Genomic DNA, 23,414 nt, shown 5'->3' on the forward strand with positions numbered 1-23,414 from the left:
GCAGGATGGGCACGGAACTGAAGCACGGGGAATGGAAGGCGTAAAGAAGCAGTACGCCGATATTGTTCGGAAGCGGGAAACTGCCGTGATGTTATTCAGTCAGACATGTCTCCGGACTAGGATGGTAATACAATATGATGGGTACAGGTAATGCATATCTATATTTATACTTGTTGGTTTTTTATTTACTCATGGGTATACTCATGAATGTCCACAGGTAAAGAGCTGATTTTAAATCTGTTACCCGCAGGTATATCTGTTTATCTGTGAGGTGACGCGATGACGTAGCGTGACAGGGCGGCGAGACAGGGCGATGGGGTGTGCCGGGGCGACACGGTGGAGTGGCACGAGGCGGCAATGGTGAGACAGGGCGGTGTGACGCGGGGTGGCAGAGAAACAAGGCAGCAGCGGCAACAACACAACAGGATAGATCGAGGTATTTATATGATATAAAATATTTAATTTGAATGTGAGATATTTATATGGTTGGTATATTAGTTTCGCGAGTATGGATATAACTTACATACTCTAACTGTTTATTCATTAGGTAATATTTTTTTACCCAACCGTTTATTCGTTGGGTAATAATTTTTTACCCATGAACATATTTGTGGCTACCTATACCTCTCCTATTCAAGTATTTACTCTCGGGTAAATAGTTAATCGGGACTCTGGACTTAGTTGCGCTTTGCTTTGTTCTACCTCGCCGTTTTCTCCCAATAGTCATTAGCATGGTTAGAAGTACTAAAGTCCGTTTAGTAGAGTTCTCGTAATAGCTATCAAAGTAAAATTAGCAAAAATTATATCAAACAATAGTTTACAGTATTCATTTTAAAGAGAATAATTCTTTAAAATAAACTTAGATGCTGAGAGCTTAAAAACCAATAGCTTAAAAACCAACTTTCTCTGATTTACTTCCCTCACAAAATTATTTTCTCAATAAAATTTACTTAAAAAGTCACTTTTCAATTTAAATCAGAAAAAACTCTACTAAACAGACCCATAATCTCTGCATATAATCAAAGTTCCACGTTATTATAAAGGTGTAAATAATAAAAATAATAAGTTATAACCGTAACAACCGCCTAGCGTTTACTTGTATTAACCGAACCATGTCGAAAAACACACCGTCAGAACGACTAGAAAACAAGGAACTTCTATTCAGGCATCGAGTAGACTACAGAGCTCCAGAAACTTGAAATCACCATGCGTCCCATTAGCCTGGTTGACAACTTGTTTGTGCACTACCTCGGAACTTAGCTACACACCTAAGGTCTAAATCACAACAGGGAAATGTAACGATGTAGAGCCGATTTGAAACAGCATGCTGCTACAGGTCCACTTCAGTCTCTCATGAAGCTGCATGGCTTCCTAGAGATGCATGCATCTCCAATCTCCCTAGGCCATTTTCGGCGATTCAGGAAAACGTAGGCAGAGGAGCCCTGTCCTTCTCAATCCCAATCTGACTTATTTTGCTTCTCGTCGATGGGCTCATCAAGCTTCCTCTTGAAGATATCTGAATTGCGAAGCCTTTCTCTAGATTCATGCGCTGATGGTATTCTCCTGTTGTGTCTGTGGCCCTGGAAGAAATGCAGAAAGGGGTTACCAAACTTTGACTGAACAGTGAATTTCACGATCCTGAGATATGCACTTCTTTGTATTGTACCGTTCCGATTGAATCTCTCTTGTTTCCATGGCGGGCATCCTTTTCTTTGGCAGCACTAGGGAAGATGAGCTTCCAAGCTCTCTCGACGAACTTGAAGCTCTCAATATCACCACTCCTGATGCCAGCTTCTAACTGCAATGGAAGAAAGCTTCTCAGAAAAAAGGAAGCTAGCTTGCTTGAATACTTGAGGAGATCATTCACTGACCTGAATATGTAAAATGCCGATAAAGATGCTAGCAATAGGTAACCAGCTATCTTCTGGCGATAGTGACAAGTTTGTTCTGAAAAAGGGATATCAATATTCGTAAGTGAACAAGAAGGCAGCACGAAACCAATCTCCAACATAAGGATCAGAAATAGAAAGGTCTATAAATTAAAGAAAATTTTCATATTATATTAGAAGTATGGAACAATGGCAATTCGTATGTGGTACACCGCAAAGACAGGTGAATTACAACACGAGATGGCAACGACATCTACTGCTGGGCACAACGAAAACTAATTGAAAGATAAAGTAGAAAGAGGATGCTGGGCTGACCCTTAATACCCCTTGAGAGGTGATTGCGGAGCAGTTCAAGATAACATTATTTGATATCTTCAGCCACAAGCTGAGCACAATTTCAAACACCAACCATCAGCTTCTCTAAATTCTACACGGTTCAAATGTCTCACGCAAGCAACTAGCCATATGGTGGGAAATTGATGATATTATTGGGTACCAAGGCCAGTTTGATGATAAGGATAAAATTATCTTCTTTTTTTATGTAGAACTGCAGCAGCAGCAGTAGCAAGTCAAAAGTACAACTCAGAACACAGAATCAATTGTTCCAGAGCACAAGAAATGCAACACCAGTTTGTATATCAGGATTCACAATTTCAAATCTCAGTTTGTTTCAAAATAGTTGCAAACCTCAAGTAAGGAGCCAAGTAGACGGCCGCGTAGACCAGATACCGCCGTCTCCCGCTATCCAACCACGCAAAGACCCAGCTCTGGTTACACGAGCAAAAGGATGATAAATTTCATCAAATCTAAGCAACGCTGGAAAGGAAGAGCATCAAGCCTTTAGGTTTGGCTCACCAGCCAGTTGAAGTAAGGCAGGAAGGAGATGATCCCCATCACGGCCATCCTCGTATCCGTCGCGCCAAACTCCCCTTCCTCCTCCTCCTCTTCCCCGGCCTCTCCGCGGGCTCTGGGAGGGGGGAGCGTGAGCGAGGCGAGTACGCAGGCGCCGATGGCGGCCGCGAACGGCGCGTCCTGCTGCAGCTCCGCGCGGCAGGCTAACGTCCGCCGCCTGGGCCTAGGGAGGAGAGGCTTCGCCCCACCGCTACCCCCATGGGAGGAGCTCAGGGGGAAGGCGCCGCGCGGGGAGCGGCGGAGGGGCGGCGGGAGGGAGGCGGCGGTGGACGCGAGCATCGGGGTTGGCGTTGCTGGCGGCGAGCGAGCGAGCAAGCAGCAAAGCAGGGTTGGTAAGGCGCACAACTTTTCCGTCTTCGACTGGTATGGCCTGATTTTACGCCTTCATTCAAGGGACACGTATCCATTTTTTACCATCGGTGGAGCGCCATCAGAGTGAGAAGTCTTGGGCTAGGCCTTTGTAGTAACTAGGCCTCATTTTCCAAGTTGGCCTGTCCCGTTCTCCTGCTGGGCCGTGGCCCTCAGAGCTGGGTCGACTTGCACATGTAGGCACATCCGAGCATTTGTGTAATTTTTAAGTGGTAATTCTTTCACAGCTGCCCACCACGGCAACAACACCCCGCCGAGTCGACTTTGTGCATGTTTGGTTGGCTTGCGCATCCAGCTCACCTCGGTAAGGCTAGTGTTGCCTCCGAGAGAGATGTTGGCTCGTCCAGCCTAGTCTTGCATTCGAGAGCGATTTTGGCTCGTCCATGCTCACAAACTAAATCTTGAAAAATACAGACACCAAGGCAACGACTAAAACAACCAAACCTCTGGTTTAGCGGCACGACGTGCAAACGCGCCCTTTACGTGCTCACAGTATGTGGCACTGTTTTTAGCCATCCTATGTTACAGTGGAAACAACTGGCCGGCCTGCTGCCCAACCACTCCAAACAGAGAAAAGCACAAAATCGGTCGGATGACGCCATACGACCAACCTTTCAGGGTTCGTTCGTTGGTCGCTTTTGGCCGCGGGAGCGAAGTAGTGGGCTGGCAGCGAGGCGCCATCACCGACCACCGTCCTTCCCTGTGAATTCTCATCAAGTCTAACCATCTCCGCTTGGCTGACGATCTCACTTCAAAGTTCAAACCAATGGCACGCCCTCCTTTTTCCTCCAGTGCAAATGCAAAGGAAGAGGGAGACCGGGCGTCGCGAGGAGCACATGGCCGTCGGCGTCCGCCCGCCCTTTCCAACAGCGGAGGCCTTTTCTTCCAAGTGCATGCATGGCAGATCTGCAGGCGCTGCAGACCGCAGATAGGTCGGCGGAGCCTGACAGGCGGGCTCACCGGACGGGCCCTTTCCTTTCTTTCCATAAAGCCGGCGAGCTTCGTGTTGTGGGACATTACCGCTGCTGCTTCCTTCCTACCCTCGCGTCAGTACTCACTCACCTGCTCTCCACTCTCGCGTCAAATGGACATTCAATTCCAGTCCTGTTCTTCTACAAGGCTCTCGCAGGCTCGCGGGTCGCGGCTGGACGAGGAAACCATGAAAGGGGAGCAGCTCGAGTAGGGACTAGGCTCAATGTGCCATGGCTCAGCAAAGTTGCAAGTTACTGTCGTTTAGCCTGCGGCGCGAGTACAACTGCTGTGGATTCGGCGAGGACAGTAGTGTCAGTACGTATCGATTTTTCTGGGATTTGCGACTGATTTGCTTTTGTTTCCCGCCCTTTTCCGATGACCTTTTGGAAAGCTCTGTGTTTCTAGTCAAATCCTACGTGTTGGCAAGTAGTATCAAAACATTTCAGTGACCATTCACAGGCATTTGTATAAGGTTAGTTTATGTTTCCAAATGACCAAATGGTCTGGGAGAAGTCAACCAAATCGCAAAACAGTAAGCTAAGAGGTTCCGATCACTGTGAACAAGCAGCAGCAGCAGACAATAAAAGGCATGACCATGAATGTATGGAACACAGCGCAACTTGTTCTCTCCAGCCTCCTGTGCTTGTTAGCAGTCACAACTCACAAGATCATCAAAAGACCGAAAAGATGATACAAGAGAAACTCAAGGGCCCATTCATATGTCTATTTGTTCTATAGCCATTTGTTTCATCAGCTCATTAGAAACCATAAACCTAACACCATCACCGACTACTACCACATAGGGAAATTCACAAAATCCCCCAAAACGAAGACCAGAAAACCCATACACGAACACGGCAGCACAGAGAGCTCAAGTCCTAAACACCGGCACTCTCTCCTCTCCTTCCATCTCTATACATCATCAGCAATATAGGCGGGCACTGACAAGTCACAACGCCATGAAAGGCGCAAGGGGTTTAAACAAAAAACACAAACCCATATACGTAGCTGTAAGTGATAACTCCTGGCGGTAACAGGTGATCCGATCTTTAGTTTTTTTTTTGGGGGGGGGGGGGGAGGGGGGTGGTGAGACGAGCTCGTTTCTGAGGAAGACCGGCTTGAGAGCTTCCTTCTTGGTGTTAGCCGGCGAGGATTGACCCGGCCCGGGCCTTGGGAGGCCTCGTGGGGGACTCCACGTCTTTGGGGGACGGCGCTCTCGGCGCCACCTTCTTCGGGGTGCTCTCCTTCCTCTCCATCTCCTCGTCCATCTCGATCTGCTCCCTCCTGCACTCCTCTGTGCAGAATGGGATATCACCTCTGCTTGCACACAAGACCAGGTAGGATTAGCAAGCATATAATAGTATAATGCCATGAAAGCCCAAGTAAAATGTGGCAGTGACACCCAAGTAATTTTCTACTTGGAAACGGATGCAAAAGGATGGATCTCTTTGGTTGCCTGCACCACTTGGTGCGAGAAAACCACAGTTTAAATATGAAACAGAAAAAAAAAAGGAAACTTAAGTATCTTCCCAGTTCTTGGACCTGACAAAACCCAACACATCAAGGCACAAGGCAGCAGAGGAATTGTACTCGTGGTCTTGCAGTTAAAGAACCAAGAAATCACATACGCTTAGCTGCTGAGCCTCTCCTGATTTGCAACTCCATAAATAAAGAACATAAGACAGATGGTACTGTAGGACTAGGAATAAATTTGTAGGTACTCACGGCGCGATGGTGAATAGGCGCACCAGTTTAGGCCCCCCAAGAATTCAATGGATTCACGCGCAAAAGCAACCCGTACGAACACAAGACAGATGACAAAACCTTCGCACCTACTTTTTCTCTCGGCTGCGCACAGGAAATAACTCGTACGGAAACCTAAAAAGAACTCGCAACAATTTCTTCATACTACTTTTTCTCTCGGCTGCAGACAGAAAAGATGGCGCAGAAGAAAAAGAAAATTCTGAGAAATAGATGCCGAGTTCCACTTTCCCAGCAACCGATTCGGCGGTCAAATTTCCTTCTTCCCAAGAAAATACACCTTCCAAAGACGCCGGAAATGTCCATCCCCGGGACCTACCGCCACCAAATACCCAAACTACCCCTCCCAACAAAAGCAAAGCAAAGCTCACGAACAGCAGGAGGTAGCAATAGCCATGGCGGCCAGGGGCAAACCTGTACATGAAGATGTCGCGGTTGCTGGCGAGCGGCTTCCGGCAGAGGAAGCACGCCTCCAAAAAGTGCCCCTGCGGCGGACCTCCGGCGCCCGCTCCCCCTCTCCCCGCACCCGCGATCAGCAACTCGTCCTCCACGCCGGAGCCGACCAGCCGGGTCCACGCCGCCGCCGACGCGCCGCCCCCACCGAGAGCATACGGGCTGTCCCGGCCGCCCCCGCTCTCACCCGCGCCGCCGAGGCCGGAGTCCATCGGCAGCGTCGAAGAGGAACCCACGCCGGGATCCACCTCCGCGGCTTGTCAGTGCGATCCGGCTCGGTGGCTCGCGTGTTCGTGTCCGTGCGACGGTGCGAGGCGAGAGGGGGAGGACGGTGTGTTGGATCGGTGCGCTCAAAGGGGAGACAGGAGGTGGAGGTGTTTTATGAAGTGAGCGAAGGGGGGTGGCTTGTGGGGCCCACGTGGGGCCCGCGTGGCGGTGTAGGGTAATGGGATCCGTTGCCTCGCGGGACCACCTCGGCTCGGCTCGGCTCCCCGGGTTTCTCTGGAGCGTGGGCCCGAGTACGGCTCCGCCTGGGTTCTCTGAGTCTCTGGGCCCAAGAGCCCTTACGACGTCCGTGGACAGCTGCTCGTGCACTATTTCGTGGGGACCCCTTGTCTGGACCCACCTGACAGTGACATTCTGTAGGCGTAGCTGCAGAGGTTGTGCACCTGAGCCTCGTGGGGCTGGGAGGGATCTCTCTAGCAGCTTCGCCGTGGGGGTCTGTTGCAACTTGCAGCAGCATCAGTGGCATGTCATTGGCTCATTGCAGCCAGGTGTTTTGGCGATTCACAACAGCGACGATTAAGAATCTGTAAATGCTCTGCCACGAGAGGCATTCTTTGCACGGGGCATCACTTGGTAGATCAGTAAAAATATTCTCCTTCATGCGATCACATCACAGGAGTTTTATATATCAAGTGGTGGCCAGTCGCTCCCCGGCAAATGCCATTCAATCCGCGTATGGTACGGTACATCTTGGCGGTCGGTGGATCGCAAGCCTCTTGTACCAAGTGCACGACGTTATCTCGCGTCCCAGTAAATTCATCAGTTCAACTGCGCGCGCCGGACCGTACCGGAGGGAGGCTGTGACTTCGCCGGAGCCAGGGCCGGATCTACCTGCATGGCTGATGATGAATGCAGGGTGCATCCGTCATCCAGAGTCTACTTTGACTCCCCTGGTCTTCCGGCGACCCTGTCCTGCCTCACCAACAACTGCCGCTCTCGTCTAAGCACGGTCCAACCCCCATCTTTGACGATGCTAACGAATGCGTTCTTTGCCCGGTTCTCATCGACGACGCCGGCGCTGCACCGCACGGCTGGGTCCGTGCTTCAATTATGCGTGCTTCGGCTTTTCCGGCGGGGTAGGGCTCCTGTTTCACATTCCGGAGACCGGGTGATGAGAGGGCGAGATCACTAGACGCAGGATGGGCCAACCAGCCTAGGATTGTATACGCTAGGTGAAAGCGACAGAACACAAAAGAATTCTTCAGTTCGTGCGTGGTTGCATTTCTTCCCCGATAAACCAAGCTTCGATCGGTAGGTACACGTACACCAATGCGATGGTTAAGTAGGGATTACGGTAGATACGTAGCGCTTGAAGCAAAGTTAACCCGGGTTAATTGGATGTGGTCGAGTGGATTTCACTGTCTCCTTTACTCCGGCCTGCCTTGCTATAGCAGTACTAGCAGAGGCAGTACACTCTGAAATCATTTGAGGTATGAGTAAACGTAAAGTCTAAAGCTGCTTTCGCCTAGCTCGCGTCACCCCGGCGATCCGGTAACTTTCTTTGCCGACAAAATTGACGGTAGTATAGTATTGTTGTGTGCTCCGCGAGTCCGGCGGGCGACAGTGAAACGCGACAGTACTTTCTGTCTTGATCGTGGCGACGGGGGAGAAGAGACGGGGGAGAAGAGAGAGAGAGAGAGTTTTTATTGGACGTTAAGACTAGACGACAAGTGCTTACCTTGTCAATTCATGGAGGTGAAAATGGCTATGATACTTTAACTGACCGATCCCTCTCACCGGTCACCGTGCAGCTGGTGTAATGCTTGTATTGCTGCGAGGAGCTGTTTCTGAATCTGCGTGACTCCGACTACTGTTCTTTGCTATTGTTCAGAAGTGAATGGTGAGAGTTGTCTATTTAACTTCTCTGAACATGCTCCCTTGCTTGAGCTTACAGAGCCTACAGACTTTACCTTGAGACTGAACATGCGCTAAACCTCACATGTTTCATATTTACTCCTCGCCCTGAACTATTCTACTACTTCCCATTCTTCCTCCACCGATTTTTCAGACAGATCTTTATTAAAATTAGTTCTTTTAGCTCCGAAGATCGATTTTTCATGGAAGATTTTTATTGTTCATGAGGAGGTGGCATGGAATGCAAGAACATCGTGTTCAAAAGAACGCATGGTCTCCGTTCCTCGCGGTACCTGGAAATCTTGTCACAGCCTCACAGGTTCATCGGCTACACCATGAACGTGCAAGTGTACAGCTGAAGGCCATTGCATTGCCCTCGAAATGTTGAAAAGAAATGATCGGGGGAAAAACAGTGTTTTATTAGTAATTTTCTAAAACACAAAGGACATCGATAGTTAACAAATGTCCTTGTAGGGTCATCGCTTTAGCATAAACAAAAATCAAAAACATGTTTCGTCAGCACCTTCGAGCCCTTTATTCTGTCTCTCTAGCTTCAGTCAGTATGTTTACAAGTAGAGTGGTGCAGTTAGGTGCATACATTTGGCACTTCGAATCCTGAATCTTACCTATGGCGATGGCGATGCACTTTTGGTTGCTGAAGTGTTTCTGTTTGCAGATCAGACATTGTCACGCTGCTGATGGTCCTAGATTTGTTTGGGTTCAGAATGCAAACAAAAGTTTGGGGAGGTCCATGTCCTAGTTTGTTAAGATTTTTGGATCCAATGTCGCCGTCAGGATTAACCACCACTTTTCGTGGGGTTCCGAGAGAGACATTTTGAGTTTATGATGGAAGAATCTTGGTTAAGAAATCAAAATAGTACATGTATGTATGTACAGCAGCCAGACATCGTTTGAAATCGCTGTTGACGATGACACTGTTAGCTAGATTTATACCACAAGGAAGCGTGCAAGTTGCAACAGTCGAAAAAGAAATTCCAATTTTCCATGACGGGCACTAATCGTTGGACCTCAGCTTTCCAATGAAAAAAAAAACACAAGAAAAGGACACGCAGAAAATGGGAAAAGCGCGCCGTGGGACTGGCTTGTCATGGACTGCACTGTACAGACTAAGCTGAGGCCAAATGTTACGGGCGATGGAACGCAAAACAAGTGGAAAACAACGCGACTAGAAGCGACCGCGGAAGGGGAAGGCGATTCCACGAGCTGGGCACACCGTCTATCTGGTCTATTCATTATTGTTATTTGATATTAATATATTAGGACACTTGCAAATAACTTTCTGATTTTTTATTTTTTTTAAGTGTATCACTCGAATGACAGTTTTAATAATATATTTGTAATTTTCCAGTGACAAGCTTGCAATAACACGAGTAGTGGTTTTTATATAATTGTCTCTAATATATTTGTTGATGCTTCAAGGTACGAAGCATACTTAGATGTTTAAGAAAAAAAAATTTATATAAAAATTATAATTTTCAATATAAACAAAAACTACATATACTTAAAAATTATAATTTTCAATACAAACAAAAACTACATATACTTAAAAATTATAATTTTCAATACAAACAAAAACTACCTGTACTTAAATATGATTAATTATTTTGTTATTATTAATATAAATAAGGTGTTTAAGTAAACATCTCGTCTTCCGTCTAAACACTATACTAACATAATTAAAAAAAATCCTATTTTCTTCGTAATCACGTACTCTAAATATCTTATTATGCATGCTTATGATAATCTTAACGTAAATAAACACCCGTGCGTGAGAAAGATTAGTGGAATTTTGCTCTCCGACCGCGCAAACGCGCAGCACCGTAGCAGGCCCCGTGCGCTCCGGTGGGCCCGCGGCCCGTGTAGGTGGCGGGTACGTCTTGGATGGTCCAGCCTCCCGGTATATGAATGGATGCGTCGAGGTATTTTGTTCCGACGTATACGCTTTAAGCTCTGCTGTACGGATACGACATGCCAGCACGAAAATTATACGCCTGTTGTGTACGCTTCCCCCTTTGCCCTTTGGTGTATTTGAACAAGTCTGCGTCGTTTTCGTACGGTAAGGAAATGGAACCGGTGATGTGTACATGTGTATTCACACGTCGAACTTAGTTGCTTGTCCGTTGTTGCTCAGCTTGACGGATACAAACTTGTTGTGATTTGTGAATTATGGTATTCCATGTAAAATACTACTACTAATATCATTCGGTGGCATTAATAGCTAAGTTATCAGAGTCTAGACAATTTCAGTGACGCGACAGTTACCAAGTCCACGGGATTTTAACCATAGTCTCACTGTTTTTTTTTTTTTTTTTTTTTTTTTTTTGTGAACCCTTCTCTCAGTTAACATCACGGAGTTCACTTTTTAACCTGGCTAGGGTGTTTACTCATTGTCCAAGTATCGTATTGCTACTCTATCATGTACCAACAAATGATGAATCAACCTGTTAGTTCCTCACAGAAATGGATGTGGTAGATTAAGCTTCCTCTAAAAATAAAGATTTTCACATGGTATCTAGGAAGAGATGTCGTTTTGACAAAAACAACTTGGCCAAAACAAATTAAAGTGGAAAGCCTCAAATATAGTTTCAGCAACCACAATAAGAACATCTAACATATCTTTTTTTTACAGCCACTTTGCTAACTCAATATGGCATATTGTCAATATTGACTTAAGGATAAACAAACTAGGAACGTTACTCAGTAGTTGACTTGGTGGAATAGAGGGAGAGAAGAAGAAAAGGATCTTAAGTTGTATATTTAGAAATGGCAAGACAGAGGAGGACAGATGTTGAAGATAGGGGCAAAATAGTTATTTTTGAAGAAATTTAATGAAAAAACTAACGGCGTTGACAACTATGGAAAATATGGGTAATGTGGGAACCAGAACACGGGATCTCCTATGACTCCCGTATCAGTCAATGGATCAAGTATTTGATACTCGTAGTATAACAATCGTGACATCACAGTTAAATTTCGTACATAAGTATTGAGATTTAGAGTACAAAAGATTTACAAACCATACTATATATTACAATTATGGCCGAACAGCTAACCAAAAAGAATAGCATAAACGACAACCCAAAGCCACAAGCAGTTAGGGTACGAACGCAACATCTAAGTCTATTTTTCATCCTCATCTTCGCCTCCGACGAAGTCAACATCGACTTCCTCATCTGAATGATAGCAAGAGCAAGTACGAAAGGTATTCAACAAATCTTATACTACTTTAAAATGTTGATAGATTCATATAGGGTATTTCAAGGATAAGACTTTATAGCTTAGTTTTAATCGCAAAATAGTTTATATTGGGATTCAGTTGTATACTCTACTATTAACTTTAAAGCAGTTTGAAATAGTTCAAAATCAGGTAACAAGTCATATCTGGAGATTTTTCGGTCCTGAGAGGGGCTACACTTCTCTCTGCAATCCCTATCATCACATGGTGTACCTCTAGTACTACACAGATCCTGACGGATTGAGCCAGCAACTTCGTCACACGGATATTTAGTCCACACAGTCACTCATCAAGACACACGCACCCGGAGTCTAATCAAGATGATTACTGCTTTCACATGTCTATGATCGAGTACACGGCTATTCGAATAGTTTTACACTCTGCAAAGGTTGTACAATATACCCATGCGATATGCTTAGTCTCCAAACCGTTGCAAGCAGATGATCAAATCATGCCGAGACACTTCAATCACCTTTCCCGCCATGCTTTTTTACGAGACACCCCAATCACTTGAGGTCTTGTATTGAATGTCAATCCCATTTTTAAGTCGTTGGCCAGTTCTCAAAATATTCAAACAGAGGGACGGATGGTCGCTTGACCCCTTGCTGCTCTCCAGCCTCCTAGTACGATGGCCAACCTAGTTCGATAAAAGAAAAGTCAAGTATTGCCTATATATGACGCATGTTTGCACTGAGGTGGCTAAGCATGATGGCGCAATGACTCGATCCATAAACGATCAGGGTAGACATCTCCTGGCAATGAATACCACAAAGGTAACTCAAACCCACAAGAGCATACTCGTCCAAAGTACTACTCTATTTGTCCCCGTCAAAACAGTTTTCATCTATTTTTACACATCATCCTCCATACCCCCCACGACATCAAGGATTTCACAGCCATCATAGAATTTACAATCGTCAAGGATTCATGGTATATGAGTTAATTTGATAAACAATGAAGTAATATCTCCGAAGAGATACATTTCAAGGCGATGTCTCCGATGAGAAGTATTCAATCCTAAGCATACCAGATATCATGGTGTCGTCCGACGTTAATATAGATAACGATAGATAAATCATAGGGTGATATGTATTCTATAGGATTAACTACTGCAAGCAGTATGAAAAAAACGCAATACATAGCATATGCGATAATAAGTTCAGTTTTAGTTAATCATGTAGATTATTTGAAAACATACATTCAATATGATCAAGGAGATAGAACTTGCCTTCTTCAAAGTTTTCCTTTAAGCCATGATCAAAATTTGGATCCTCCTCGCTCTTGATGCTTTCCGCGTAGCACTCACAGAACTCTGTTGGCTCTGTAACAGCGACTACGATAAAAAAAGGAGCTATAATAGAGAAAAACCAAATAACATCAAATGGAAAGCAAAATGAGGTCTAATGGTTATCACACTGTGATGGATGGATAGATCTCAAATTTAGATGAATTTTGGTGAAAAAATCACTAAAATCGGAGCAAAAACAAAGAAGTTATGACTCCCGGAAGATTTAATCTGAAATTAATTCAAGAAAATATGAAATAATATTGTTCACGGATGGGACCCACTACATAGTAGACCGGGCCCACATGCACAGTCCTTGTGGGGCCCATGTGCATAGTACTCTGGTTTTACCAAAATGGGCTTGGATTAGGACCGAGCTTGGCCTAGACTTGGCCTAGGCTGCATAGTACTCAGCTCACTTGGTCGGGCTTGCTAGTTTTTTGGGATGATTTAAGCTGGATCGGCCCACTGGGGCTCGACCCGAAGCGGCTAGGCTAGCCTAGCAGGCCGACCCACCTGCGGCTGAGCCACAGGATACTCGGCCAGGCGACGTGACGCGATCGGGCCTGGCCACGCGCGAGCGTGTGACGAAGTGGGAACGGTGACGAGCGATTACGATGGCGCGATGCCGAAGAGCTCACCGGAGTGGGGTTTTCGTCGGAGTCCGACGACCACGAATACATGTAGGGCATCTACGCGCGATGGCAAAGCTGTTTGGGGGCTTATCAACGGCAACCAGAGCGGCATCAGATGACGGCCAGAGCGAAGCAGGGTGGTAGAGGCTCGATCGCGGGTGGAAACAAGCAAAGGGTGGGGGTTTCTGGCTGGTTAAAGCCACAGACGGGTGCTGCGCGACGCGAGGAGCTCAGCTGGGGGTTCATCGGCGGCAGGCCGCGCTCAAAGCGGCGACAGACAACGACCGAAGGAGACGGCAGCGAAGCACCTTCCCTACTCTACGAGCGGCCAACCTGCAAGAAAAAAAGGAGTCTGGGGCTCCTGGGCTACACAGCATGACGGTCAGACCACACATAGAGGGCATAAGCACGCTGGCGACAAGAACTCGATGCGACGACGGAAGAAGACACGTGGTTGCATGCGACTATGCGAAGAGAAGGCACGGGGATAGTGACATGCTAGCTAGGAGGTTGTGTGAGGGGACGAAAATGCTCACTGAGCGCAAAGAACGGTGATGGGCAGGACAGCAGTCGACGATGCGTCGATGCGGTGGCGGTAGAGCGGCTCGACTTCTTGCGCAGGCGACCTTCCATCAGGCTCTTGGTGGACGGGTGACCTCCTGATGCTCCTCGACAGCTTACAAGGATAGAACAACGACATCAGAGCTACAACATATAGCATTGGCGCAGCAGTGGCGTGGCGTCGATTTGGGGAAAAAGATAAACGGAGGATGAGCGCACTATTTATAGAGGGAGAGGCACAACAATTAGGCGATACGGCACGTTGCGCTGTCCTAGATGAACAGGACTGCGACAACGGCGATATTTCATTGCAGCATGGCAGCTTTACGCCAACCACGTGCGCATGATGATGAGATCGTAGTGTCAGGCACTCGGGCGGCGTGTTGTGAGGGAGCAGAGAGAAGGAGAGAGAGAGAGAGAGAGCGCGGGGGTGGCGAGAAAGTCACCGGCACATTGAATGCGATGACCGTCGTGGTGGCACAGGCGGACAGAGCGGCTCAGCGTCGCGCTGGAGAAGGAAGACGACGACGTTAGCGGGGGACCGTGGGATGGGTGACATGTGGACGGTGCAACGCGCATGTGAGGATCGGTGACGTCCTAAGAGGGGGTGAATTAGGACACTTAGAAACAAATAGCTTCAAAAACTTCACAAGATAAATTTATCTTAATTTCTATCTAAATGTGCTCTAGATTTATCTAGTGCGTCTATTCTACCGCTCAAGAGTATTGCAACCTACCATAGCAAGATAAATTGTAAGTATGTAAATACGAAAACGTAAATAACGTAGAAAGACAAAATCAGCACAAGGAATTTTTATCCTGTGGTATCGGTGGCACATAAGTCACCCCTAGTCCACATTGGAGCTCCATAAAGGATATGCTCATGGTCGCCAAGTCTCTTACGGTCACGGCTCTTAAGCTACCAAGTCACCAAGATAAGGCATCAATCACGATGAGCCATCAAGCCACTAAGGGGAGGTCTCATCACTAACCTCTCTTTCGGTCACTTGAACGTCGTCTTTACTTCGGAGCTTTAGTCACAAAGACAAGGGCCTCTGTGTCCCCACAAAATCTTCTTTCCGCCACTCCACACCAAGTCATCGAGTCAACAAGTTACCGGCGAGTCACCAAAACTCTAAGGCGCCGGTGTACCTCTTGGTATACATGGTTGGATCACTTTTTGATCCACTCTCTAGCTTGTAGCACCTAGCAATACTTCTCTATAGGCCTATAAGCACTATTCACCAGACCATTTTAATCGTCTTGGATGAACACTTTAAGCATTTGTATGGCTTATATGTCTTCTCAAGTGTGTATGAGCTTCCTCTGGACCCCAGGAGCTTCACATGACTGAGTCAAGGTGTATTTATAGCCTCTACCCTTGGACTAGCTGTTGCTCTAACTTCTCAACTTTATTGTGAACACCAGATAGTCTGGTGACAACAGTAGTACAATCATCGGACCATCTGATGTGTACACTATCATAAACTAGCCGTTGAAACTCCACTCAGCAACTCTTCTGAACACCAGATGTTCTGATGTAATCTTCACTCCATCACTGGACTATTCGATGTGTTGAGCTAAGCCTGACCGTGCCACTTCTTCTCTATGCAAAAAGCTCTGATGATCTTCAAATCACTACACCGGATCATTCGGTGAGTTTATGTCTCCTTCACTGAGGCACCAAGTCATGAAAAATGTTCTGGTGTGTTGAACTCCTTAACACCAGACCATCCGGTGACTTGAACTTCATCACATCTAAAAAAATCCAATATTTTGTTAAATGTTTTGGTGTTCATACTCTTCTAGCACCAGACCATCCGATGTACTTAACTTCAATTTTCTTCGAAAATTAACCCTTCTGTTAAATACTCAAATGTGCTATTAGCTTCTATCACCGGACCATCTGATGAAGTCTTCTTGTTTCTGCATATAACACAAAATTGCTACGGTGTGTATAGCCCCCTGAGCACCGGACCTTCCAGCGTAGTCAATTTTCCTAGGACTTATTCAATTTCAATCGAACTTTATCCCAACTGCAGTGGCTTCTTCATTTATTGTATCCATGAGACTAATTAACATGTATTATAGACAAACATGTTAGTCCCAATGACTATATTATCATTAATAATCAAAATCATAATCATGGTCTAATATGACCATTTTTGATATAGCACGGGCGCGACGAGCGGGCGAGCATGAGCTAGGTTGTGTGTGCGGAAAGGCTAGGCCAGCGGCGCGTCTGCGGCCTAAGCGCAGGGGCGGAGGGGGAGAATGGAGCCAGGCCAGTTGGCCAGTTGGCTGGGCTGCGCGGAAAGAGAGAGGGAGAGAGATTTAGCCCGGAGAGAAAATGGAAAAGAGAAAAAGGAAATGGTTTTGAGACAAATTAAAATGGAGTTTTTGAATTTAGATTTGACGTTGGACTTGGCCTAAATTCAAATTAGAATATTTGAATTGTGATTTGGATTTGGATTATGAGATTTGGGAGAGGATTTGAATTCAAGAGTTTGAATTCAATTTGATTTGATCAGAGAGGAAACTAAGAAAAGATTTGAATTTAAGAGACTTTCAAATTCAAGTCTCCACTCAAGAACCATAAAAACAATAAACTAAATGCATGTGAATCAATTAATGCTTGAAGAAGTTTTAGAAATTAACTCAGTGCATTTTGGAATACTTAGCAAAAGTAATACATTTGAATGCATATACACATATAAATATATACATATATATGCATTCAATTGTATATTATCTAGATTTTATTTGGTTTATTTTAATATAATTATTTTAATTTAGAGTGAACTTTGCTATTAATTAATATGCTAAAACACAAGATGTTACAGGTAAGGTTTGCAACATGGATGACATATTTTGGATTGGGTCTTTTGCGATTGTTTTTTTGGATTGGAGACCTTTGCAATGGCAAAATAGTAATTATTCCAAAAAAAGAGGTTTCGGCTAGAATCAAGCTATTTCTTTGAAGGGATTTGAAAAGCTGCTTTCGGAGAAGATGAAGGTCACCCGAACACAGCCTTATTATGTATAGGGCATGTTTGGTTCTTCGAATTGGTCCCAAAATTGCTGAATTAGAATTGGGCCCAAGCTAATAATGTCGTTTGGATGAGCCCATAATCAAAAATAGAACTCTGGTCCGATTCTTACTGGATTTGAGATCCACTAAAGCAAGGGCCTCTCAATACCAAGCCTCGACCATCTGAATTGTTCTTAATCGCTGGTCTTCCTCTCCTCACGACGAACACAACCCCGTCTGTTGACTCAACCCGTTCGCAGCCAACGACCACGACCGTGTTAGCCACCGGCGACAACGATCGTGTTTGTCGCAGACGACCTCGACCCCATCCGACTCTAACAAACTCGACCCCACCTGTCCCAGGCGACCACGACCCCTTATGACAACGACAAACTCGAACCATCCTGCGGTGGTGCCTCCTCCTTCTTCCCTAAGTCTAGCGACACCATGGATATCTCCTAGTGTCGCCTCATTCCCCAAGTCCCACTGACACCGTTGAGATCTCTCGAAGTTGCCTCCTTCCCCAAGTTCACCGACGCAGTTGAGATCTGCTAGCATTGCCTTCTTCTTCCCCAAGGCCGACGACAAGTCTGGAAGAGCCTTGATCTTCCTTCGCGCATTGATGAAGAACCAAGAGAACACTCTAGAGATCCTATAGGAAACGGTACGTTCATGCCGTATGATTTCGGATTTCTCAAAGTTCACAACCAAGCAACAACTAGAATTGATTCGATCCCGTTTCCATTTCAACGATTCCCTTGCTAATCAAACAACAACATTGAATTGTACTCCTATTTTCATTCCCATATGGATTCGGATTTGAGGTCCAATTCAAGCGTTATGGTTGGCTTGTTCTGACTGCAGAGAAGGCCAGAATTGGCCTACTTTGGTGAGAGGTGAGAGACCCATGCACTACTAGATGGGCTGGGCCACCGATCGAAATCCGGTGTTTGTGTTCAAGCGTGTGAATCCATTACACATTGCCAAGCTGCAAGGCTTGGCAATGTAGGGAAACTCACTACTCCTTCCGGTCACAAATACTTCGATATTTTAGGTAAGATCTAATCAAACTTTTAAAACTTTGACTTCAGAAAATTTTAAAATATCTAATGTGGAAATATAAAAAATAATATGTGTAGATTTATCTTAGAAAATAATTTCATAATCTTACAAATTTATTGAATTTTCTAAATATATTCTAGTAAAAAATAGTGATCAAATACACGTTAGAAATCATACCCTATCCAAATCGTCAAGTATTTTTTTTAAAAGGAGTACTACCGTACTTCGTCAGTCGTCACTATTAGTTTTCGTTCATGTTCCACTATGAAGTGGAGTAGAACTACTGCTCACCAGCCAAATCAACACTACAACGGACAAAGTAGCCACGGAGTATTTTAGTAACAATCTGTACCGTGATTAGGTAATCCACAGCTGCAACGATCGATAATTTAGTGGGGTCAATACGTCATCTGACTCCAGTGATTGGCATAAGCATCTGGACGGCATTCAAGAGCAGATCTGCGAACCACACACCAGGGCCCGGTACAATCAGCAAGACATTGTTCAACCGGTGCCTGGTCCAGTACTGGTGCTATATCCTATACGGCTGAACAAGATTTCACGGTTCCATGTCTTGCTCTACTTGCCACTTGCCTTATACTAGTAGCTAGAATTCGTGGATTTTTTTAGATTTTAGCCATTTTCAATAACTTGTTATGTGTATAGAGCTATAGGGAAATAATGTAAAAAAGAGAGAGATTCTTTTTGAAGCACTAACTATTGATATTGTTGTTAAATAGCACGGCATAATTACAATTTACGTTATGCCATCGGTCACATGTGATCTTACAATTTTAACGTAGAAGAATATACGTGACAGCTACTATAGTGATAATTGTCACGGTGCTATGATAATTGTTGGTCTATTTTTCATGAATTATTTTTGTAGGAGTCTATTTGTAAAATGTGTTTTTAAAAAGGGTCAAACTGTAAAAAAATCCAAGTAGAATTCGGTTGAGTTCTCTGTCATGCGTACCATTCTCTAACCAGGAAACCGCGATACCCAACAAAAGTGCTGCAAATAATTGGCGATGGGCGGCCCTAGTTAATCGAGTCTGGACGTAGCCACACTAATTAATCTGCTAGGTCCGAAGTGAGCATCAAGAAAAGGAGATCTACGCAGCCATGGGAGGGTGTAAAATAAGGGGAAGTTGACGCCGAAGGCTGGTCTCCTGGATTCCAACCGGCCCGGGGTTCACGCCGGGGAGACACACGCAGCTGGACGGACGGACCCCCATGCTTCCACGGCCGCGCCCTCCCGTTTGTTTATCTCCTGCTTGCGCCCTGCCCTTTTTCCAATGCCGAATCGGGCTCACACGGGTTGGCTTCGTGCGCGGATAGGTCTGCTTCTCTGAAATCTTTGGGTTACAAACAAGTCATTCCTCTGTACTGACGGGACGAACTGAGAGGGAGTTGGACAACAGAACGTCCGAGTACCAGGAAGTTACTGAAATCATCTTCTGAGATTTAGATTGAAAAAGCAAGATGAATGGAGAATCATGGAGACGAGCAAGCCACAGACGGTGCATTTCTCGCGGGAATATGCGCCTCCTTTTCCTGTCGGGCGTGGCAAGCAAGATGCCGGGAAATCAGGCAGGAAATCTCGCGGAGAATCTTAGATCTTATTCCCAACAATATCGATGGCATCTAATTCTACGGACCTATGGGCTAATGCAATTTAAGAAGTACCTAAATCGGCGTAAATTATGCATGCCTTTGCATCGCTGACTCTCATTGGCCGTTCAGCTTTTGATTTCTTTTACAGCTTACGTTACTGAACTTTACCTGTGTCGTAGTTACATCGACGTCATCGACATGCATATCAGTTGTCAGATAGGTTACTTCAAAAATAAATCGTTGTCGGATAGTTAGTGTGTGGTCATCCGGACTGCCGTCAATATGACTCAGCTTACCATCCTTGAGATTGGAAGATGCACGAGAGTCCTTGATGTGAGCCTTCGAGGCTGCAGCTCCGCTGCAATTGCATTGCTTCTGTTCTATCTGACTTGCAAGATTCTCTAGTGACTGAATCTGTGACATTGGTAACGTTATTAGACTCAGGTCTGACACTGAAATTGTGAGTCCATGCTCTGTATTTTCAAAATGAAGTTGTTGTAATCTTGACATGTAATGCCACGCACTAATGATTCGATAGACAACCCAAACCTTAAAGCTTTTGAACCTTCCAAACACCAACACTCTGATTCTCTGAATTTTCTCTCTAATCACTGTTATGATTGTCTGAACTTTATTCCTATTCTCTGTCTGTGCTGAACTTACTCTGTTCTGTCTGTTCTTCAGCACTATCTGTTCTATAACTTTATTGTAGTCACCGTATACTTATCAATCCGTTTCCTCTCTAAAGTAGTATCACTGCCTAGTATGAGGCCGTTCGACATTAGCAGGTCAGTGCAGGCAGCATCCGGAAAAAGTAATGAGACGTCAGACGAACATTCAGGACTCGGATTGTTTGGTAGGAAAAACCATACGTATTTCATTCCACGAAAGCAGAACTAGAGCCAAAATTTGAGGCAAAAGAAGTGGAGGAGAGCCCATGCATCCATGGCTCTCCCCAGTAGTCATTGCATGGCTCTACAGTTCTAGCCTTGGGAGATACTAGTAACAAAAACTCAAGCCAAAAAGTCGCCCGAGGAAGACGATGCCGAGTCACCAACTCGGCCTGATCCTGGGGCGTACGTGGTCTTATGTAGCACTAGCGCAACCAATCCCTAAACCAGAAAGGATTCGCGTGTGGTGCAATAATATATGTCTCCGTCGTTCGTCCTGCACGCATCAGAGCTCGCAAGATTCTCCCGTCCGACGCGCGCGATCGATCTGTCAACCCGACCGTGCGCGGTCACACGGGAAGTTCGGCGTGTTCTTCAGACCCGTAACGCCGGCGCCCTCGCGAACCCTGCGTCGGCCCACGGGTTAGTGTCCATGGCGGTCTTCCACGGCTGCGGCTGCAGTTGTACGTGGTGCTGATGGTGGTGGTGCCGGTGCCCCTTGCGTGCGGACAGCGTGTGCGCCGCCGCGCGCTTCTTCCGCCGGTGCTTCGCTCTGTCCACCTCGATCTGCTGCTGCCTGCACTCCTCGCTGCAGAACGGCGTGTCACCTCTGCACTCACACGTTACACAGCAACGCTAAGTCTCCATGCACATACGCCAACACACACGTATACTGTGGCACAGTCAACAGTTCGTTGCGTTCTGCGGCGACCTGTACATGAAGATGTCGCCGGAAAGCGATTTGCCGCAGAGGGAGCACTCCTCGAGGAAGTGGTGGATCTGGGCGACGTCCGCCTCGTGGACGTAGAACATGGACGACAGCTTCATGGCACCGGCCCCCTTCATGCCGCCTGCGTCGTCGCGGGTAGCTAGGCGCGGGCGCGCGGAGGAAGAGGGAGCAATGCCGCCGAGACTTGGCACCGGATGTCAAGGAGCTCGGCTAGCTTGCGGAATTCCGGGTGGCCAGGGTGCGTAGAAATAGTGACCCCGGCGCGCCCATTTTTAGCATCGATAGAACAAGGAGAGGCTGGAAATGCTGCAATGGCGGAGAGCCGGAGCTATGAATAGGCGCCGAGGCCAAATTGAACAGAGACTCTTCACACGCCAGGAAAAATTTGACGACTGCCTGCGCCCTTCTCTTGCTCTAATTTTCTTATTCGGGAACTAATCTACTGGTCACTCACTGCATCATGCTCGTGTCAACTTAGTTAGAGTCATCGTGGAATTTAATGGAATATCGATCATCTTAATGAACATGTTCTTACTTGCCGACTTGGCCCCGCTCATACGTGACATGTAGTGGCAAACTGACCGTGTCAATGCCTCTAAAAAATATCGAATCACAGCGATTCCACATGTACGAATCTCATTTTTCTGCTATTCACTGTCTTTTTTTTGGAACTCGGAGAAATCCATTTCCATTAAAGATTTTAATAGAATTCACATCCGTACGGTCTTACACCAACATATGTGGTAGACAGAGCTATTCACTATCTTGACAACGCCAAATGTGCACATCTCTCCTATGAAAAAACACACTCGTCGCCTTCACAGCGCGTCTTTACCTCTTGAAACGACAAGAGCGTACATCGTTTTTAAACCAGGACGCCATTAAAAACCACTGCAGCTTGTTCAAACTTTTCCACCTCCGTGACAGTGACAATTCGGTCCCGTCCAATGCCGAGACATTAACCGGTGCCAGCTGACATCAACACCAGCACGCACTGCAAACGAGCAGCCCCTGTCTCGCGCTCGTCTTCTCCCACGCGTTCCAGGACCGCAGCACTGCAGCAAAGCCATCACGGTACACGGGAAGCGCTACAGGCTACCATCACATGGCGTAGTGCTCGATGCGGTCCTCCGCGTACGTGCAGCTAGCGCAGGGGGCAAGGGCTGGTACCGGCGCGCAGACCGGCACTGTGCGGAGCACCACAGCGCATGGGCGGCGCGGCGCGACACATGCGACGCCGGCGTGGGTGCCCCCCCGAACGACCGCCGACCGGCACCGGGCGAGATGCCTCTCGGGTGCACAAGGACGCCGACTCGCAGGCAGCAAGCGGTGGTGAAATCTACGGCCTGGCCGAGAAGGATTTGCTTTCACTAGGTTTAGATTTGTTTACGGCGAGCAACGCAGGGCGTGGGGTCGGGCGCTCTGGGAACACGGGTGGCGTTGCACGTACGGGCGGAATTCTCTCTAGCTCTCGTATGCAAACGCTGACATGTGGGCCCGAACAGGAGTTGCAGTCTTGGTGGGCCACCTGCCAGCAAGGGTTGATGGAACGTTAGGAAAGAAAAGCGCGCTTGCACTTGCAGTGCTTCTGTATAAAATTCCCACTGTTGTTTGTCATCAGCCATTGCCTCATGCGTGTAAGCTTCCAGGAAGCAGCACTCACGGAAGCCATGATGCTCGGCTTGCTTTGTGTCATTTTTTTATTACTGCCACCTTGCTCTTTTTCTTGTTCCGGGAGCAACCGTCAGATTAACAAGTTCAAGGTCAATATTTTATCAGTAAGGAACTCAAAGAACAATTTCTCCCTGGCTTTGCTGCTCAGCTGCTCTGACAACGAACATCGCCCTTGGTT

At 46.5% G+C, this 23,414-nt stretch overlaps 3 protein-coding genes across 3 annotated transcripts; all 3 read right to left on the reverse strand.

Moving 5' to 3' along the window:
- Positions 1 to 1,133: 1,133 nt before the first annotated feature.
- Positions 1,134 to 3,175, reverse strand: LOC133889711 (uncharacterized). The gene is made up of 5 exons (XM_062330168.1): positions 2,745 to 3,175; positions 2,577 to 2,656; positions 1,872 to 1,947; positions 1,667 to 1,798; positions 1,134 to 1,580 (listed from the first exon to the last, which is right to left on the reverse strand). Exons 1-5 carry the CDS (start codon positions 3,078 to 3,080, stop codon positions 1,452 to 1,454), a joined length of 753 nt encoding a protein of 250 aa, XP_062186152.1. The 5' UTR covers positions 3,081 to 3,175; the 3' UTR covers positions 1,134 to 1,451.
- Positions 3,176 to 4,833: 1,658 nt separating this feature from the next.
- LOC133889816 (FCS-Like Zinc finger 2-like) lies at positions 4,834 to 6,702 on the reverse strand. The gene is made up of 2 exons (XM_062330291.1): positions 6,318 to 6,702; positions 4,834 to 5,459 (listed from the first exon to the last, which is right to left on the reverse strand). Exons 1-2 carry the CDS (start codon positions 6,566 to 6,568, stop codon positions 5,282 to 5,284), a joined length of 429 nt encoding a protein of 142 aa, XP_062186275.1. The 5' UTR covers positions 6,569 to 6,702; the 3' UTR covers positions 4,834 to 5,281.
- A 14,098-nt stretch (positions 6,703 to 20,800) lies between these two features.
- On the reverse strand, positions 20,801 to 21,945 carry LOC133888731 (FCS-Like Zinc finger 1-like). The gene is made up of 2 exons (XM_062329074.1): positions 21,545 to 21,945; positions 20,801 to 21,442 (listed from the first exon to the last, which is right to left on the reverse strand). The coding sequence occupies exons 1-2, from the start codon at positions 21,676 to 21,678 to the stop codon at positions 21,208 to 21,210; spliced, it is 369 nt and encodes a 122-aa protein (XP_062185058.1). The 5' UTR covers positions 21,679 to 21,945; the 3' UTR covers positions 20,801 to 21,207.
- Positions 21,946 to 23,414: the final 1,469 nt, after the last annotated feature.

This window comes from Phragmites australis, chromosome 13 (assembly GCF_958298935.1).
Source record: "Phragmites australis chromosome 13, lpPhrAust1.1, whole genome shotgun sequence".
Taxonomy (NCBI): domain Eukaryota; kingdom Viridiplantae; phylum Streptophyta; class Magnoliopsida; order Poales; family Poaceae; genus Phragmites; species Phragmites australis.

What these genes read in the sequence shown, in the direction of transcription:
- LOC133888731 (XM_062329074.1), bottom strand. Translation starts at nt 21,678, where the DNA reads ATGAAGGGGGCCGGTGCCATGAAGCTGTCGTCCATGTTCTACGTCCAC. An exon ending in GGCGACATCTTCATGTACAG is followed by an intron (nt 21,443 to 21,544) that starts GTCGCCGCAGAA and finishes GTGTGAGTGCAG; the next exon opens with AGGTGACACGCCGTTCTGCA.
- LOC133889711 (XM_062330168.1), bottom strand. Translation starts at nt 3,080, where the DNA reads ATGCTCGCGTCCACCGCCGCCTCCCTCCCGCCGCCCCTCCGCCGCTCC. An exon ending in TGCCTTACTTCAACTGGCTG is followed by an intron (nt 2,657 to 2,744) that starts GTGAGCCAAACC and finishes TCGTGTAACCAG; the next exon opens with AGCTGGGTCTTTGCGTGGTT. An exon ending in TACTTGGCTCCTTACTTGAG is followed by an intron (nt 1,948 to 2,576) that starts GTTTGCAACTAT and finishes TCCCTTTTTCAG; the next exon opens with AACAAACTTGTCACTATCGC.
- LOC133889816 (XM_062330291.1), bottom strand. Translation starts at nt 6,568, where the DNA reads ATGGACTCCGGCCTCGGCGGCGCGGGTGAGAGCGGGGGCGGCCGGGAC. An exon ending in CGCGACATCTTCATGTACAG is followed by an intron (nt 5,460 to 6,317) that starts GTTTGCCCCTGG and finishes GTGTGCAAGCAG; the next exon opens with AGGTGATATCCCATTCTGCA.